Source organism: Notamacropus eugenii, chromosome 3 (assembly GCF_028372415.1).
Source record: "Notamacropus eugenii isolate mMacEug1 chromosome 3, mMacEug1.pri_v2, whole genome shotgun sequence".
Lineage (NCBI taxonomy): Eukaryota > Metazoa > Chordata > Mammalia > Diprotodontia > Macropodidae > Notamacropus > Notamacropus eugenii.
In genome coordinates this window covers 468465349-468484757 of record NC_092874.1, presented here as the reverse complement: position 1 = coordinate 468484757, position 19409 = coordinate 468465349, and the positions used below count along the sequence as shown (strand labels likewise).

General features: G+C 38.7%; 1 protein-coding gene across 1 annotated transcript in view; it reads right to left on the bottom strand.

Annotated features, from left to right (window-relative positions):
• LOC140497666 (protein C-mannosyl-transferase DPY19L1-like) overlaps positions 1–19409 on the bottom strand; it is a 160764-nt gene that overhangs the window by 12301 nt on the left and 129054 nt on the right. Inside the window, exons 18-20 of the mRNA XM_072598859.1 lie at positions 11756–11875; positions 10716–10890; positions 6088–6187 (exon numbers count right to left, since the gene is read on the bottom strand). Of these exons, the coding sequence (XP_072454960.1) occupies positions 6088–6187; positions 10716–10890; positions 11756–11875 (395 nt within the window). The remainder of the gene's footprint in view (positions 1–6087; positions 6188–10715; positions 10891–11755; positions 11876–19409) is intronic.

Below are 19409 nucleotides of genomic sequence, written 5' to 3'. Positions count from 1 at the left end.
ATAATCCAACAATATGCTGTTTACAAGAAACACGTTGGGGGCAGAATATATTATGCTTCAGCTGATGTAAAAAAAACCAGGGGTAGCAATCCTAATCTCAGACAAAGCAAAAGCAGAAATGGATCGAACCGAAAGATAACGAAGGAAACTATACCCTGCTAAAAGGCACCACAGATAATGAAGCAGTCTCATTCCCAAGCATATATGCACCACGTACTACAGCATCCAGATTCTTAGAGGAGAGGTTACGGGAGTTACAGAAAGAAACAGACAGCAAAACTATGCTAGTGGGGGAAATCAACCTCCCCCTCTCTGAACTTGAATCTAACCTCAACATAAAGAAGAAAGAAACAGAACTCTGGAGAAAACTGAATGGAGATGTTAAGGAACATGACACAAACACAAAAACTGACCATGTACTAGGGCATAAAAACCTCACAATCCAGTGCAGAAAGGCAGAAATAGTCAAGACATCCTTCTCAGATCATAACGCAATAAAAATTATATGTAATAAAAGGTCATGGAAAGATAGACCAAAAATTAATTGGAAACTAAAGAATCTAATCCTAAAGAATGAGTGGGTTAAACAACAAATCATAAAAACAATCAATAATTTCATTCAAGAGAATGACAATAATGAGACACTCTACCAAAATTTATGGGATGCTTCAAAAGCAATTGTTAGGGGAAGTTTTATATCACTGAATGCCTACATGAATAAAAGAGAGATAGAGGAGATCAATGAATTGGGCATACAGCTGAAAAAGCTAGAAAAAGAACAAACTGAAAATTTCCAAGTAAATACCAAATTAGAAATATTGAAAACCAAAGAAGAGATTAATAACATTGAAATTAAGACAACTACTGAGTAAATAAAACTGAGTTGATTTTATGAAAAAAAACAATAAAAAGGATAAACTTTTGGTCAATTTGATTTAAAAAAAGAAAGAAGAAAACCAAATTACCAATATCAAAAATGAAAAAGGTGAACTACCTCCAATGAGGAGGAAATTAAAACAATAATTAGAAATTACTTTGCCCAACATTATGCTCATAAATTTGACAATCTAAGTGAGTTAGATGAATATTTTAAAAATATAAGTTGCCCAGATGAACAGAAGAGGAAGTTGAATACTTAAACAACCCCATCTCAGAAAAAGAAATTAAACAAGTCATCAATGAATGCCCTAGGAAAAAATCTCCAGGGCCAGATGGATTTACAAGTGAATTCCATCAAACATTTAAAGAACAGCCAATTCCAATATTTTATAAACTATTTGGGAAAACCGATGAAGGAGTCCTACTAAATTTTTTTTATGATACAAATATGGTTCTGATATCTAAATCAGAAAGAGTCAAAACAGAGAAAGAAAATTATAGACCAATTTCTCTAACAAATATAGATGCAAAAATTTTAAGTAAGATATTAGCAAAAAGAATACAGCAATTTATCACAAGAATAGCACATTATGATTAGGTAGTATTTATACCAAGAATGCTGGGCTGGTTCAGTAGCAGGAAAACTATCAGCATTGTTGATCATATCAACAACAAAACTAAGAAAAACCATATGATTATCTCCATCGATGCAGAAAAAGGTTTTGACAAAATAACTCATTCCTACTGAAAACACTGGAGAGCATAGGAATAAATGGAATTTTCCACAAAATAATAAGCAGTATCTACCTAAAACCTTCAGCAAGCATTACATGCAGTGGGGATAAGCTAGATGCATTTCCAGTAAGATCAGGGGTGAAACAAGGATGTCCATTTTATCACTGTTATTCAATATGGTTCTAGAACTGTTAGCTTTAGCAATAAGAGAAGAAAAGGAAATTGAAGGAATTAGAATAGGCAAAGAAGAAACTAAGTTACCACTCTGCAGATGATATGACAATATACTTAGAGAATCCTAGAGAATCAAGTAAAAAACTACTTGAAATAATAAACAACTCTGGAAAAGTTGCAGGTTACAAAATAAATCCAGATAAATCATCTGCATTTCTATGTATTACAAACAAAGCCCAACAGCAAGAGATAAAAAGAGAAATCCCATTTAAAGCTATGGTACATACTATAAAATATCTGGGAGTCTACCTGTCAAAATAAACCCAGGGACTACATGAACAAAATTACCAAACAGTTTTTGCACAAATAAAGTCAGATCTAAGTAAGTGGAAAAACATCAGTTGCTCATGTGTAGGCCAAGCCAATATAATAAAAATGGCAACTCTACCTAAATTAATTTACTAATTCAGTGCCATACCAATCAAACTATCATAAAAATTTTCTCTAGAGCTAGAAAAAATTTCAAAATTCATCTGGAAGAATAAAAGGTCGAGAATATCAAGGGAATTAATAAAAAATGCTAGGGAAGGTGACCTAGCCCTACCAGATCTCAAATTGTATTATAAAGTAGCAATCATCAAAACTGCCTGGTACTGGCTAAGAAATAGAGGGGTAGACCAGTCCAGTAGTCAATGAATATAGCAATCTACTGTTTGATAAACCCAAGGACCCCAGCTTCTGGGATAAGACCTCACTGTTTGACAAAAACTGCTGGGAAAACTGGATAACAGTGTGGCGGGAACTCGGCATAGACCGATGCCTGACACTGTACACAAGAATAAAGTCCAAATGGATACCCGATCTAGGTTAAAGACTGATACTATAAACAAATTAGGGGAGGAAGGAATAGTGTATTTTTAAGATTTATGGAGAATGGAGAAATGTATGATCCAACAAGAGATAGAGACCATCATAAACTGCAAAATGGGTAATTTGAATTACATTAGATTGAAAAGTTTTTGCACAATCAAATGTAATGTAACCAAGATTAGGAGGGAAGCAGAAAATTGGGAAAGAATTTTTGCAATTACTATCTGTGATAAAGGCCTCATTTCTAGAATATATAGAGAAATGAATCAAATATGCAAAAATATAAGTCATTCCCCAATTGATAAATGGTCAAAGGATATGAACAGGGAGTTTTCAGAGAAAGAGAAGTTAAAGCTATCTATAGTCATATGAAAAAATTGCTTTAAATCACTATTGATTAGTGAGATGCAAATCAAAACAACTCTGAGGTCCCACATCACACCTATCAGACTAGCACGCATAACAAAACAGGAAGATGATAAATGTTGGAGAAGATGTGGGAGAGTTGGAACACTAATTAATTGCTGGTGGAGCTGTGAGCTGATCCAACCATTACTATGCCCTAAGGGCTACAAAAATGTGCATACCCTTTGACCCAGCAATACTGCTTCTAGAACTGTATCCCAAAGAGATCATAAAAATCAGAAAGGGTCCCATATATACAAAAATATTTATAGCAGCTCTCTTTTTGTGGTGGTCAAGAACTGGCAATCAAGGGAATGCCCATCAATTGTTGAACAAGTTGTATATGAATGTAATGGAATGCTATTGTGCTATAAGAAATGACGAACAGGAAGATTTCAGAGAGGCCTGGAAGGACTTATATGAAATGGTGCTGAGTGACAGCAGCAGAACCAGGAGATCACTGTAAACAGTAACAACCACAGTGTGTAAGGCAATTTTCTGGTAGACTTAGCCTTTCACAGCAATGCAAGGACCTAAAACATTCCCAAAGGACTCGAGGCAAAATGCCATCCACATCCAGGGAAGGAACCATGGAACTGGAAAGCAGAATGAAGCAGAATATTTTCTGTTGTGTTAAATTTTGTTTTGTTTTTTCTCATGGTTTCTCTCATTCATTTAATTCTTCTATGCAACATGACTAATGTGAAAAGGTGTGTAATAAGAATGGATGTGTAGAATTCATGCATGCTGTCCAGGGGAGGGAGGGAGAGAAAAATCTAAGACTTACAGAAGTGATTGTAGAAAACTGAAAACAAAAAAATTAATAAAAAAAGATTAACATCAAGAAAATTCCCTAATGACTGAAGTTGTCCAAAATGGATTGGGGTACTTTGGATGGTGATGGACTCGTCCTGGCCACTTGCCAGACAGATGGGCCATGACAGATGGATGCTGAGGTCCCTCCAGCCCTAAAACTGTGATCCCCTTAACATAACAACTGACTAGCACATGCTGGGTGCTGACTGGGTGCTATAGACACCAATAAAATGAATTAAACTGTCTCTAACTTGTAGATTTGTCTTCTTTCTGAGCCCTGTGTCAGGGCTGTTGTAAGAACAGAATGAGGCAACACAGGCACAGTGTCATACAAACGCTGACTATATACATCATTCAGTAGTTGCTGATGGCCTACTGATCACCTGATTTTGAGAATGTCAACCATGATTTTTTTCCATTCGTCCCCTTTCTGAACCTTCCTGGAGTGTCTACATCAAGAGAAGGCCAAACTGAGAGCTTTAAACCACCCTGATATGCCCAGCACTCATGAGCCACCATGAAAGATAAGTGCTCCCTGATGATGCCTGTACTTTGTGTCTTAGAAACAATTGGTGCTAAATTGTATCTTTTCTTTGGATATCACCAGTATTTCCCCAATAGATCTACATGTTGCAGCACAGATGATGTCCTGTGTGAGCCACTTGTATCAACAAAACTGCATCTAATTATTGGCTAGGACAGAGGCTGCAACTCTTTGGAATTTCTTAAAAAATAACTCCAAGAAGCAGTTCATCAAATCCTCTTCCTCCCCTACTGGATGCCCCAGTGCTATTTGTTCCAAAGAAAAATGGGAACTTTTGACCTTGTGACTAGACTGCCACTAATGGTATCATCACCCTGCCCCTGGGTCTGTGATTTGACAGACCAGCTGGCAGGGGAAGACTCATCAAGATGGGCATCTTCTCATATAATTTGTTCCAGATGCAGAGGGATAACTGAAGGAGAAGACTTTCCAGCCCTGGTAGAGCCTGTATGAATACTATGCCACTAAGCCTTACAATGACTCATGAATTTGGTATCAGAAGCCTACAGAGGTGCCTCATCTCACAACACTGTTACCTACTCCTGGGATCCCACCCAACATTCCTTTATTTTTTTCCTTCGAGTCATTCTCCAGAACCTACATTAGCACCATCTACTTGCCAAATCTCAGAAATGCCAGTCTGAGAAGAATATGAAATTCCTGGGTCAAATGGTTGCGTGGGTCTACTCAGGGTAAAAAAAATACGCAACCTTTCCTTAGGTTGGCAGGTCACTAAAACCACATTAACTCACGGCCTTCAACTACAGAAACTCAAGACTTTCTTTTAGTGGACAGCAGAGGCAAAAAGGACAGTTAACGACCTGACAAAACAGTTCACCTCAGTCCTATTTTGATGGAGTAAGTCTGCCAAAGAGTTTATCGTGGAGATGCATGAATCCAATAATGCTGCTAGGGGAGAGGAGCATCCCTTCACAGGCCATACTACCCTACCTGTGACACACCCTGGGGCCTGTGCACACAAGATCTGAGAATATTTGTAGTCAATACTACAAGACATGAGGTCTAGAGGCATCTTCTCCAGGAAGCCTACTGTCCCATCATCCAGGCAGGACACAAAGTACTTTCAAACAACCTGGAAGGTCATTTTGATCAATTTTGTGATCAGTCAAAGTGGAATAAAGAGTCGGGCCTATCTGACATTTAGTATTCAGAAGGTTCAGGTTCACTACCACACATTCTCCCCAGACACCTCAAATGCAGGCAAACACAATGTTTTGTAAAAATCCAAATTGAGATATTCAGCAAGTCAGGTATCAATGTAGGCCTTTCTAGAGGTTGCAGTCACTTCATGCTCTCCCAAGTCGCTACAACTCAATCAGAAGCAGGGGTGGGATTGTCCATGCTCACTTCCAATTGTCTATTCTGCAACTTCACGTGATCCCCACCTCTGAGGAAGAGTCTATCTCAGACGAACTCCTACATGTCAAAGTGTGATGGTGTGGCCTTCTGGACGAGGCTGGGAGAAGATGCACTAGCTCTCCCAGGTTTCCAAATTCCAGGTCAGCACACAATTTGTTATCATCCTTGCAAAAAGCTCAACATTGAAATAAAGCTTTCCTAGAACCAAGGGTTTAAACCATTCTTGATATATCCTTGTTCCTGCTTTATCAGTGATAACTAAGTTCTGGAATGACCCTAAATACCTCAATCCTCCATCCTCATAATGGGGGTGATTGACAATAGGGCGAAGTGTAGAGAGCTTGACGCTTGCCATTGTAGGCATGGCACCTGCAAACACAGCATCTGAAACACAAGATCATACTATTTAGAAGAACTCCTTAAAGAAAACTGAAAGTTATCTCATAAAAATTCCAAATTCCCAAATTAAAAAATGCAGTATTTTTAAGTATATGTTAAAGTAAAAATAAACATTAACTACAATTGCAGATAAAACCAAAGGACCACGCAGACTTGTTGAGGCATCAATCATCTTGATGCTTTCAAGTGAGTTTATCCTTAATTCTCTTAGACAGACAGTAATCTATCCTATTTTAAAACTCATCTAAAATGATCCTAGAAATGTCCTCACATTTAAGTTTCCCAATGTTTGAGCAACTCCAGGAACACAGATTCCATCTATCAGAGTGTATCCCTGTACATAGAAGCCCTGAGACACACCCTGTGAGAGCACGCCACAGATCCGTGAAGTCAGCCAGAAATGTCAGGCAGAAACCAAATCATCTTTACATCTTCTTAAGTAGATGAGGATGTAATTACAGCTTAGTAGTGGGTGAAAATAGCATGATAATCATATGAAAAACAAACGTACCTCAAACCATAGGATTTTATTAATACACACAGAAATAAACCTTGGTCAAACTACAACACACATTTACTCATGGTAAAAATCCTTAGAAACATAGGTGTGGTAGGAATAGCATTTGTTTTACAAAGGTTGGGGCAGTTTCCATTTAAAGGATTAGAGTATCATGGATTTAGAGGTAAAACAGAACTTAGAGGCAATCCAAGTTCAACTTTTAATTTTACAAATAAGGAAACTGAGACTCAAAGGTTCACACAGCTAGTAAGCATCTGAAGCAGAATTTATATCCATGTCTTCCTGGTTGCAGGTTATAAATGATGTTCTTAGAATCTACCTAGTCTGGAAGACTGAGGCTCAAACCACTGTCCTAAATTCCATGGTGTCTAGAACAGAAATAAATCAGTCTATTGGGAGCTGATGTACTGGACATGTGGCAGAATTTTAAAGATTTTTGTGCGATGTCTTTCTAATTCAATGTAACTGTAGAAGAGCATCAGGAGGTGGAGGGGAACTGTCTCTATTTTAACCAATTATTTAAAATGCCCTTTGAAAATCCTTTTTATTACATTTTATAGTCCATGTCTGTTTTCAGTATGTTCCAATCTTAAACCTGAATCCCTGGACCAGCATGAGTTGGGCTGCTCTAGAATACCTGGAGTAGCTAGCGGCAGAACTAGATTGTAATGACTTGGCATAAGGTCTCCAGTGGTATGTCCCAAGGATATGTGCATGGCCTTGTGCCATATAACATGCTTATCAAACACATACATAAAGGCATAAATGGCATACTCATCAAATTGGCATAGGATGTAAAGTTTGAAAAGGAAGCTAATATACCAATGGCAGAGTCAAGATTCACAAAGATCATGAAGAGCGTGATCACTGGACCAAACTGAAAAAGTTAAAATTTAATGAGACTACATTACACCTTGCCAAGTCTGAGATAGGGAAGCCACAATTAAACAGCAGTTTCTCTGAAAAGCATCTGGAAGTTTCAGTCCCTTACAAGCTCTTGCCTGCAAGAAAACAAATATGATCATAAGCTGCCTAAAGATTCATGGCTCTCATTTATGAAGCAGTGGGGTGCTGGCTACACTTTCTCTGACCAGCAGCACTATGTCTAGGTTGGAGCTCTAGATTTTAGGAAGGACATTAATAAATTAGAGCCCATCTAAAGGAATAAAAGCAGGATGGTGATGGGCCATAAGTTAATGCCTAGTTACAGCTAACTAAAGGAACAAGCGATATTACTGCTTCATTTTTTGGACAGGATTACTAAACAAACAGATGAAAGGATGATGTGAATATAGTAAGGGACAGGCAGGCAGGTGGTGGAACAATTCTCTTTTTAGGTGTGATTTCAAAGGAGACCACCCCTGAGGCACCTTTCAACTCTGAAATCCTAGGACTTGATGGTAGGGCATGTGACAGGTCACAGATGCCCACATATGTGAAGCGTGAAATTCATCTTGTCAGAATTATGACTAATGGGTAAAGATATAGTGAGGTACATTTCACTTCACCATAAGATCTTTTTTTAACAGTTCTAACTGTCCCGAAGTGGAATGGTCTGAGACAGTGAGTTGCCTATCAATGAAAATATTTAGGCACAAGCTTGATGACCTCAGAGCAGGTGTCCAATACGTGGCTTGTGGGTTGTATGTGGCCCACATCACTCCCAAGTATGGCCTGAACCACTGCAAAGTGTAACGGCTGTCTGACTTTAATGTGTTGATGTGTTAATAAATGCATGTGTAAATATAGGTGACTGGCAGCCTGAGGGGCACTTCTGGATGGGGTCATGCCCTCATTTCTATTTGAGTTTGACCTCACTGTTTCAGAGGATGTCGTGACATGGTGGGCACCTCAAGAGGTCATCACTTCCCCTGGCAAGACTGGGTGATCACCACATGCTGTGTATGTTCCAGTGATGATTCCTTTTGTACAGAGACTGATCAGATGGCTGCTGAGATAGGTGCCTTCCAGCCCCCTCTGACAACCTAGAGGTGAACTGATTAACTACAAGGTACAAATTATGAAAGAGGCAGCTAAATGGCTCAATAGCTCAAGAGCTGAGCCTGGAGTCAGGAAGACCTAAATTCAAATCTGGTCTCAGATACTTACAAACTGTGTGATCCTGGACAAGTCCCTTAACCTGTTTGCTTTAATTCACTAGAGAAAAAAACGGCAAAACACTCCAATATCTTTGCCAAGAAAAGCCCATGGACAGTATTGGCACGCTAGGGCTCACGGTGCCATGAAGAGCTGGCTGAACAACTGAGCAACAGGAAGATTACAACATGACAGGCTGGATCAAGGGTGGGAACCTGTGACCTCGAGGCCGCACATGGCCTTCTAGGTGACTGAGTCCAAGTTCCACAGAACAAATCCTTTCCTTTTGTTAAGGGGAGCTGTTCTGTGAAGTCTGAATTCAGTTAAAGAGCCGCACATGAGGGCCAGACATAGCCTTGAGGTTCTCAGCTAGAACTGTGGGGCAAACAAGGAACGAGGTCCCAGGAAGGGTCAACAATATGTTTAGAGGGAAATTCCCAAGTTGAGATAACACTAGGGGCGGTTCTGGTGCCCACGGGCTGTGCCAGCCCTGTTACCGTTCAGAGAGGTACACTGAGGTTAATGTTCAAGGACAGCTCATTGTACTGAGACAGGTAATCTCAGCCTTGTGCAGACTGGCACTCTTCTGTTGGTTTGTATGCTTTCTGGAAGCTGCGAGGGATGAAAGAATTCATCACTCTTTGTTCAACTGAATAACAGATTTAATTTCATGGTGGTCACTGGGCTCACAGCTAAAGCCTAACTGAATATGACAGAGTTTACAATCCACTGGCACAGCCTTCAAGAATCAAATAACTGTACTGTACCACAACGCAAAAATCAGAGTAGGATACTGGAGAACGTTGGATCTTCAGGAAGAAGACCTCTGTTGAAATACTTATTACCTTTGCAACCTTGGGCAAACTGGCTTCACTGAACTTCATATATATTGGAGAGCTAACTCAATTTCCTTATTTTTCTATTAATTTAAAACTTTTATTGATCTTTTTTGGATTTTTTTACAACACAGTAATTTCTTGATCTATTCCTCTACCCCTGGCATTAAAACCTTCCTTGTAAGAAGGAAAACTAATTAAGCAAAACTGACTGTCTGTACCCTTAGTCTCTGCTGTTTCTCCTGAAAGGTCATCCTCCTTGCACAACGGGGAAAACTAAAGCCTACCAAACCTCATTTCCCACATAAAAACATGAGGGGGTTTGACTAGACAAAACGAAGACCTAAGGTTCCTTTCAGGTCCTATGTTTTTATGGAAATCCCTAACATTTCTATGACTTTAATACCTCTGAAGAGAATTATTTTTATGCATTGTCAGCTTCCTATTTGGGGTGATTTGAGGACAAACTGAAAGTTCTTCTCAAAAGCACCTTTCTCACTTAGCCTGAAAAGCTACTACCATAGAAAGTAAAGTCATCGTGGCAAGGCCCTGTTAGTTTCTAATCCGTATGCCCAGGGTCTAACACACAGTTAAGTGCTAAGAAATACTGGCTGACTTGTCCTTGATTTCTACTAAAACAGTGATACTGCTGTGAAGAACAATATATTAAAATTCTGTAATGGATCAGAGTTAGAGGGGCCACAGAGTACAAGGTACTCCTCTGGAATGACTGGTCTGGATGGGAAAATGTGATAACCCTGTAAAATGTGCAGGCTTAATTAAATTTCAACAAACAACGATTAATCACCTATGTGGATCATATTTTGTTAATGAAGATACAAACATGAAAATGACAGAGTTCTTTGTCCCCAACTTATTTGGGGGATATGTTAGTGTACAAATAAGCATAGCCTCCACAAGGCAGAATGTCATGAGAGCAAGCATCCAGGCAAAGTGGCCTGGTGCTCTCAGTGGCAATCAGTGAGAGAAGAGAGAGCTGCAATCCCTCTGTTTAGGAGTCCTTTTAAGCCCCTGGAGTTGAGACTTTCCTGTACCTTACCTGGTCTGGTGTTCTGCCTGATCCACTGGAGAAGCTCTTCCTGTGGTGCATTACTGAATTCTCCTATTATGCTCCACTGACTCTGAAGGTTTAGCCAACCTTGAACAGACATCACTGTTAGAAGGGCAAAGACAAAATTCTCAAAAGGAACTCTGTCAAAGATACGACCAAAGAGCTGAAATGAAAGAAATCATTCATTTATAACAAAAGTGCAGAGTGCTTTGGAGCCAGTGACACAAATCTATCTTACTGTTATAAGCCAACGCAGACCACCCAAGACGTAAAATGATGCACTATGTAATTCTCTTCTTTGAAAACAAATATAATTTGGGAGTTCATGATGGATTCAAATTTGAGTTTATTAATCTTCCACTACAGGACTGAGAGATTAGAGAATAGCTAATATTTCTAAACATGTCTTGGTCCAAAGGACCAAGTGAAATACGGTGGAATATATTTTCAAACGACTAAGGGTAGAAATATTTTAGAAACTAAATCTCTAATGTCTTTGTGCCCAAACATCCTAGCATAAGCTCAGGGCACCCATAAGTAAGGGACTCCTTGCCTTGTGAGACCTCCATGTTGTTCTCCAGTGCCTGCCACATCAGTTATCCTGCTTTTGCAACAGCCTTGTCCTGGTGCTAACCCTTTCTGCCCAGATAATTTGAAACAGTGAAGAAACCTACACAGGGGCACCACTTTCCAGGGATCCAGGCAGAAGCAAACTTCTTGCAGTAGGGCCAGCTGAAGAGGATTACTAAGACCTAGGTGCCTAAGTGTGGAAGTAATTGTTCAGAAAACTCCTTAACAAAAATCTGAATTCCAGAAGGGGCAACCCCAGCTTGTGATGCATCTATAGCTGAGGAGAAAAAAAATCTGAAACATTTTAGCCTCCTTGAGGTGATTTTATGTAAGATGCCTCTAGTGAAAAAGTTAATTTTTTTTTTTTTTAGTAATTCCACACTTTTTCGTTTTGGAAAACACAGCAAAACCCTGATAAATAGTCATAATTGTAGTTACAAAAGTAACAACTACCTTACCCGTTTGGAGCAGATCAAAGAAGCCATAACGCACATGTGAGGTGTCAAAAACAACTTCAGTCTCATAATGAAAATAGCAAGAATAGCAAATGCAAACAGCTGCAATTCATGAAAAACCAGCTACATATAAAAGAAAAAGGTTATGTTTTCATTTTATTATAAAATAAAGCAATGCAATATATTTTATTATTTTTGAATGCTCAGATAAAGAATTTTTAAATTTACTGAGTTTTCCTACACCAAAAGAAGAGGAAGAACAACAACAGCCTGCGGGCAGTAACAGCCTCTTTTCCACAACAGAATGAACGCAAGTTCCTGGAGAACACAGCTGGGCTCATGCCTTCTTGTACCCAGGGCCCAGAACAGAGCTTAACACACAGCAGGTGCTTAATACATGTTTGGTGACTGCTTGATTACTTCATTGAGCAAGTGAATGAAGTTGACTCAACTGAGCTTTTCTATCTGAAGCATGTAAAACTTAACTTTTTGGCTGAGCAAAAACAACATTTATCAAAGGAGAGTGGTGATCTATATTCTCATCCCACCCCCAATCCTAAAGATCAAACTACATTTTAAAACAAATACCAAATTTTGCATTACAAAGGATACCCATAAATTCATCAAAGCCATTTGGCCTTCCTAAATATAATGACCATCTCTGAATTGCTGTAGTATGATCAACTCAAACAGAGGCAAAGGGAAAGAGGAAAAGAAGACCCTTTTAAAGAGACTGAACTCAAAAAATAAAAACAAAGAGCCTGATTTTGGAACCAACCTTCCCACAAGCTTCATTTCCAGATGCCTACGTGGCCACCAAGACATTAAACTCAATATATCAGAAAGTGAACTCATGATAGAATCACAGGACAGAGAGCTAGAGGGGACCTCAGAGACCATCTCATCCGACTACTTTATTTCACAGATAAGAAAACTAAGACAAGGAGAAACTAAGTGATTTTCTTAATAAAAGAGAGTAAGTGACAAAGCCAAGAAAAACTCGAGGGCCCTCTGGCTCTAAATCCAGTCTCTTCACAGGACCGCACTGCTTGCATCTTCCTTTTCCTAACTACATTATTTCTTCTGATAACCCTATTAGTCTTCCAATCACTCAGGCTCCAAATCTGCTAAGTCATCTTTGACTGACTCCTTTCTACCATTCCCCAACATCCAAATGCTAATCTCCCTCCACTATACATCACATAGCTTTTGTGTTCGTCCTTACTTTGGATTCTCATTGCAAACACCTTAATTCAGGCTCTCAATTAACTCCTGCTTTAGCATGACAGCCTAGTCTCCTGGCCTCTAGCTTCATTCCTATCCAAGTGATCCAGATTACCTGCCAGAATAATCTTTCTAATGGACAATTCTGATCAAATTCACAGAATAAAAGAACTGGGAGGCTACCAGAGTTCAACGTATACCTGGACAAGAATTCCCTCTACATCAGACTCAAATAGTGGCCATGAGGCCAAGTAGAACAAATTTAAACCCTTTTTTCAGATGAAAGTCATTCAGACTATAGGTTAGTAATTAGAAAGATAGGAATCTAATTGAATGACTGAACTAAAAGAGTAATAATTAATGATCAAAAGTCAGCTTGGAGATATCCGGAAAGTGGAGGGTCCCTACAATACAAGATAAAGGTCCACTTACAGAGCCAAGCCATTCAGGGATAGAGTCCAAGTTTCTGGCTGGGTGGAGAAGGGCGCCTTGCCTTTGATATATTGTCTTTAGGAACCTAGTTATCTTCATGCTCATCACCTCTATGAGAATGTGAGCTCCTGGAGGGTGGTAACTATTTGTGCCTATCTTTTCTATCACCAGTTTGTAGAACAGGACCAGGTACACAGTAAATGCTAAAAGCTTGTGCAGTGACTGGAAAACACCTGCCATGGCTGGACTAAAGGTTTACATGCTGCTTTAAGACTGAGGTGCCATAGCGTGGAAAGGACAATGAAAAGCTAAGAAATGTTCAGAAAACTGACAACCAGAGGGGAAAGGGGGCTTAAGTCTATATATATTAGACCTTGCTAAAGGAATTAGAAGAATTTAGCCCAAAGAGAAGATAAGAATAGGGTATACACATGATCACTATCTTCAAAAAGCTCTAGAATGAGAGACTAGTTTTTTGTTTTGCTTTGGCTGCAACCAAGAGCAATAGGTGAACACTGCATGAGATACATTTCAGTTTTGTGACAGAAAAACTTCCTAACAATTAGGACTGTCCCGAAGTGGAGTGGCCTGACTTCAGAGGCAGTGTGTTCCTCCTCATTGGAAGTCTTCTAGCAAAACCTAGAAGACTATGGATTGGGTGCACTGAAGTGGAGATTCTTTTACATGAATGCTTTGAAACTGATCGCTCATCAGCTTCCTTCCAGTTTTGAAAACCCTGTGATTCTATTTCTAGTGAAGCTGGTTATGATGTTCCCCTAAATCTTTTCTTTTCCAGACTCAATACTCTCTGGTCCTATAATGAAGGCTCATATGACATGAGTCTGAGTTTCACCTTCCTAGTTGTACTCTTCTGGATGTTCTCTTGATTATCAATGTACTCTCCAACATATGGCTTCTGAACTGAATATGGCACTGCAAATATGTTCTGACCAGAGCATGATGAAGCAAGATTATTCACCCCTTCATCCTGGATACTATGCTTCTCTTATGTGGGTGGATCCCAAGACTTGGTCCTGAAACCTCTTCTTTCTCCACTAGCTTCCCTGATGACCTCATCAGCTTCCATGGATTCAATTATCACACCTGTGCAGATGACTCCAAGATCTGTATGTCCACTCTTGGTCCCTATTCTGATCTGCAGTCCCACATCTCCAACTACCTTTTGGGCACTTTGAGTTGGATATACCAGAGAGAATTTTAAACATGACCAAAACAAAGCTTGTTATCTTTACCTTGTAACCTTCCCCTTGCACAAAATTTTTTACTGCTCTTGAAGATACCAGCATCCTTCCTAGTTGCCCAGGGTTTACAGGTCCATCATCTTCCTTGACTTCACACACTCACCACACAGATCCCATTTATTTCCAAGTCTACTCATCTCTACCTTTGTAACATCTCTCATATGCCATTCTCCATTCACATAGCTACTCTCACCTCTGTTCAGGATTTTATTACCTCAAGTACCAGTACAAGTGTCTTCTAATTGGTCTTCTTGCCTCAAATCTCTCCCCACTCCAATCTATCTTGTACAAACCTGTTAAAGTAGCATTCCTAAGGCAAAGGTCTGATGTCATACTTTCCTATCTCCTCTCAATAAATATTATTCCTATCACCTTAGGATAAAATATAAAATCCTCTGTTTTGCATTTAAGGTTTTTCACAACCTTTCCTCTCTTCCCATCTTGTAACAATTTACTCCCCTTTTCAAATTCCCATGGTTCTAGCCACACTGGCCTACTTGCTATCCCTTTGACATGACACTCATTTCCTGTCACCATTCTGTTGCACTAGCTATCTTACATGCTTGGCACACTGTCCCCGTTCACCTCAGTCTCACTATTCTTGGCTTCAAGAATTAGCTCCAATGCCCTATTTTGAAAGAGATCTTCCTCAGTCACCCTCGCCACTTTCAGCATCCCTACACCTTCCATCTGCTCTGTGTCTTTACATATTACTCTTACCACTTGTATATACAGTCCTTGAGGACAATGATTGTTCCGGTATTTCTGCCTTTCTTTGTATCCACCAAGGCTTAGCACAGAGCTTGGCACAGAGTTAGCAGTTAATAGGTGCTTGTTAGTTTAACTGAATGAATACAGACTGAAAACACATCAGTGTTCTTGGCTACCCTATCACACCATGGACTCATAATGGGTTTGCAGTCCACAAAAGAAAAAAAAAAAGCCAGTCCTTTTTATGATGACCTCTCTATTGTACTTGTGAAGATTTCTGAATCCAAGAGTAAAACCTTATATTTACTCTAATTTAATCTTATTAGTGTCCAATGTTCTAACTTATTAAGATTTTCTGGAATCTTTACCATTGAGTGAATAATAATAATGACTGAAATAATAATTAGCATTTATATAGCACTTTAAGATTTAAAAATATCTTTCCAAACACACTTTTTGTTCTCACAACATTGGGAAGTAGGTGCTACATTTATCCCCCTTTTACAAGTGAGAAAACTGAGGTAGAGAGGTTAGGTGATTTGTCTGGCAACTCACAGCTAATAAGTATGACACTGGATTTAGACTCTGATCATCCTAACTTCAGGATCCAGTATTCAAGCCACTGAGCAATTGAGCTGTGCCAGATATCCTCCCTCTCTCACCTTTGCAGAATCTGAAAATTTGACATACATGCCTTCCATGTCTTTATCCAAATCACTGGAAAAAATGTTAAACATCACAGATACAAGCACAGATCCCTGGTGACTTCCTTCAAATACTAAGTCATTAATGACTACTCTTCAAGTCAGGCCATTTGGTCCATTCTGTTCATCTTCTATATTCCATTGGCAATGTTTTCCACAAGAATAGCATGAGAACCAATCAAATCTTTTACTCAAATAAAAGTAAACTATGGTCAGAGCATTCCATTAATCTATCAGCCCAGTAAAATGGGAAGTAAATTGATCTCTCCTGGTAAATTCCTGACAAAGTCATAGTGGTTCTTCATGATTTCCTTTTTTTATTCAATTTTGTTTTCAGTTTAGAATTATTTCCTTATCCTCTACCACTTCATCACCCACTGAGAAAACAAGAAACAATTTACAAAAATGTAGAGCCATGCAAAATGAATTCCCACGTTAGTCATGCAAAAAAAGCACAAACTAGAGAATTCATGCCTTGTGTTGCACTCTAAGTCCATCAGATCTCTCCCTACACACACTCGGTGGATAGCATATTTCATCATGGTTGCTCTGGGACTGTGGTTGGTCAGTGTGTTCACTGGAGTTCCTAAGTCTTTCAAAGTTATCTTTATATTATTGCTGTAACTGTATAAATTGTTCTGCTGCTTCTACTTACCTCACTTTGTGTCAGTTCGTGTAAGTCTTACCAGATTTAACTGAAAACATTCCCTTCCTCATTTCTTCCAGTACAATAGTATTGCATTACATTCATATATCATAACTTGTGAGGCCATTCCCCAAATGATGGGCATCCCTTTGGTTTCCAATTCTTTGCCACCACAAAAAAGGAGCTGCTTTAAATATTTTTGAACATTTGAGTCCATTTTCTTTTTTGGACAATGTGGAAAGCTAGAAGTGGCACTGGTGGGCCAAAAAGTATACAGACTTTAATAGCTTTGGGGGTATGTTTCCAAATTGCTTTCCATAATAGGACTAGTTCATAGCTCTACTGACAGTATATTGATTTATCTGCTTTCCTACTGCCCCTCTAACATGTCAAGTTCCTTTCTTTAAATCAACTTTGTCAATACACTGAAGGAGAGTAATCTCATAATTGTTTTAGTTTGATTTTCTTTAAATACAGGTAATATAAAGCCTTTTTCTTTATGTCTATTGATAGCTTGGATTTCTTCTGCAAAGTGCTTAAAATTAATTTCTTTTGAACATTTATCTATTGGGCAATGACCCTTTTTCTTATAAATCTGATAATTTGCTATATATCTTAGGAAGGAAACCTTAGATTACCTTGCTACAGATATTTCCCCCCTAACTTCATACTTTTCTTCTAATTTTGGATGCTTTGGCTTTGTTTATGCAAGAACTTTTTTTCAACTTTACATTGTCAAAAATTACCCACTGTATCTCCAGTGAACCTATCTTATTTGGTTGTGGTATCTTTTGCAATTCCTATGCTGTCATTCTTTATGTCTAAATCATGTACTCATTTAGTTTATCTTGCTGTACAGGTGAAATGCTGCTTATATATATATGTTTTGTCAGACTACCTCCCAATTTTCCTACAAAAGTTTTGTTGAAGAGGCTTCTTTGGGTTTACCAAACACTAGGTTTGCACTCATCTGCTTCTGTATATGATGTACCTAATTTCTTGTTGTTCTTGTTCAGTTGTGTCTAACTTTTCATGATCCTATGAGCCACAGCGTCTACGTAGTCTTGTGGGCAAACATACTTGAGTGGTTTTGTTACTTCCTTCCCCAGTGAATTAAGGCAAATGGAACTTAAGCAACTTAGCCACACAGCTAGTGTGAGGCCAGATATGAACTCAGCTCTTCCTGATTCCAGGCCCAGTACTCTATCCACTGAGCCATAGCTACCTTTATTTCTTGACCAGTACCAAACTGCTGTGATTCTACCAGTTTTGTAGTATAGTCTGAAATCTGGTATTGCCAGGTTCCCTTTCTTGCAGTTTTTTTTTCCTTTATTCTCTTGATCTTTTATTTCTCTAAATTATTTTTATTATCATTTTTCTGAGCTCTATGAAGTAATTCTTATCTTCAGTTTCTTTCAACTAAAAATAACTAAAAACAATTATCTTTATATCTCTTCCTGCTAGACTGTCAGCAATATACAGAAATTATTTATGTGGGTTTACTGCAACTTTGCTTGAAACGGTTTATTTCAATCACTTTTTAGTTCACATCATCTGCAAAAACAACCATTTTGTTTCCTCATTACCTATGCATATTTCTGGAGTTTCTTTCTCATCTTATTGCTACAGCTAACATTCTAGTACAATACTGAATAACAATAGTCATAATGGACAACCCTGCTTCACCTCTGATCTTCCTGAAAGACTTCTAGCCCATCCCTATTATAGATAATGCTTGGTTTCAGGTAGACATTACTCTTTGTTTTGCATGACTTCACATATGTCATTTACAGCCTACTGTTTGCTTTCTCAATGGATAGGAGGTGGACTGTAGGGAGGGAATTAGAAACTCAAAAATTTTTTTAAACGAATGTTAAAGCATAATTACTTTTGAAAATAGCTAATATTACTTCTAACTTTAAGAAAAGCTTGATGTATTCGTATGTTTTCAAGTGTTTGGGTTTTTTTATTCTCTTGGTTACCTTCACACAATTTTCAGATTGCAAACTTTTTCCATTTCTTTGGAGCTTTCTTAAGGAGCTCCAAGTTGTGAGACCTAATGCAGAGATACATTCTGGATTCACTTGGTCTCGTGCAGCTGCTCCTTCCAACCTTGCTTCCTCTTCAGCAGATAGCACAACAGGGACTCTCAGAGTCCACACACAGTGGCTCCTTCACTGGTGATTTCCATTTTTCATCTGGCTCTTGTCCTTCCCACTTCATCCTTAAGTGACCTCAATATTTCCTGCTTAGATAAATTTCCCACTCGATTTTCTTAAGTTTATTCTTCTCACTGCTGCTTCTTAATGTTTCACATGATGCTACCTATGATCTCTATACTCCTTCCTCCTCTGCAAGATCACAGACCAGGTTATCATCTAAGAGTGTTGTACTCTTCTTAGCAAGGACATTGGCTGTTTTGTGGCTGATTTTTCTAGGCTCTTTCTTTTCCTTATGACAACTGATCTCCATCAGCTAAAATTCCCTACTCCAGGTTGATGTCCATTCCTTCCACCATGTTTCATTTCTTGCCATCAGGAAGTCAAGTTGGAGTCGTATGAAATACTAGATAAATCTCTTATTTGTATTCTTTCTCTTAGTATCACAGAGCCACAGCTCTAGAATTAGGAGCTGGTTTTGCATGAATTCTGATCTCTCCTCTAACAAGTTAGTGCTCT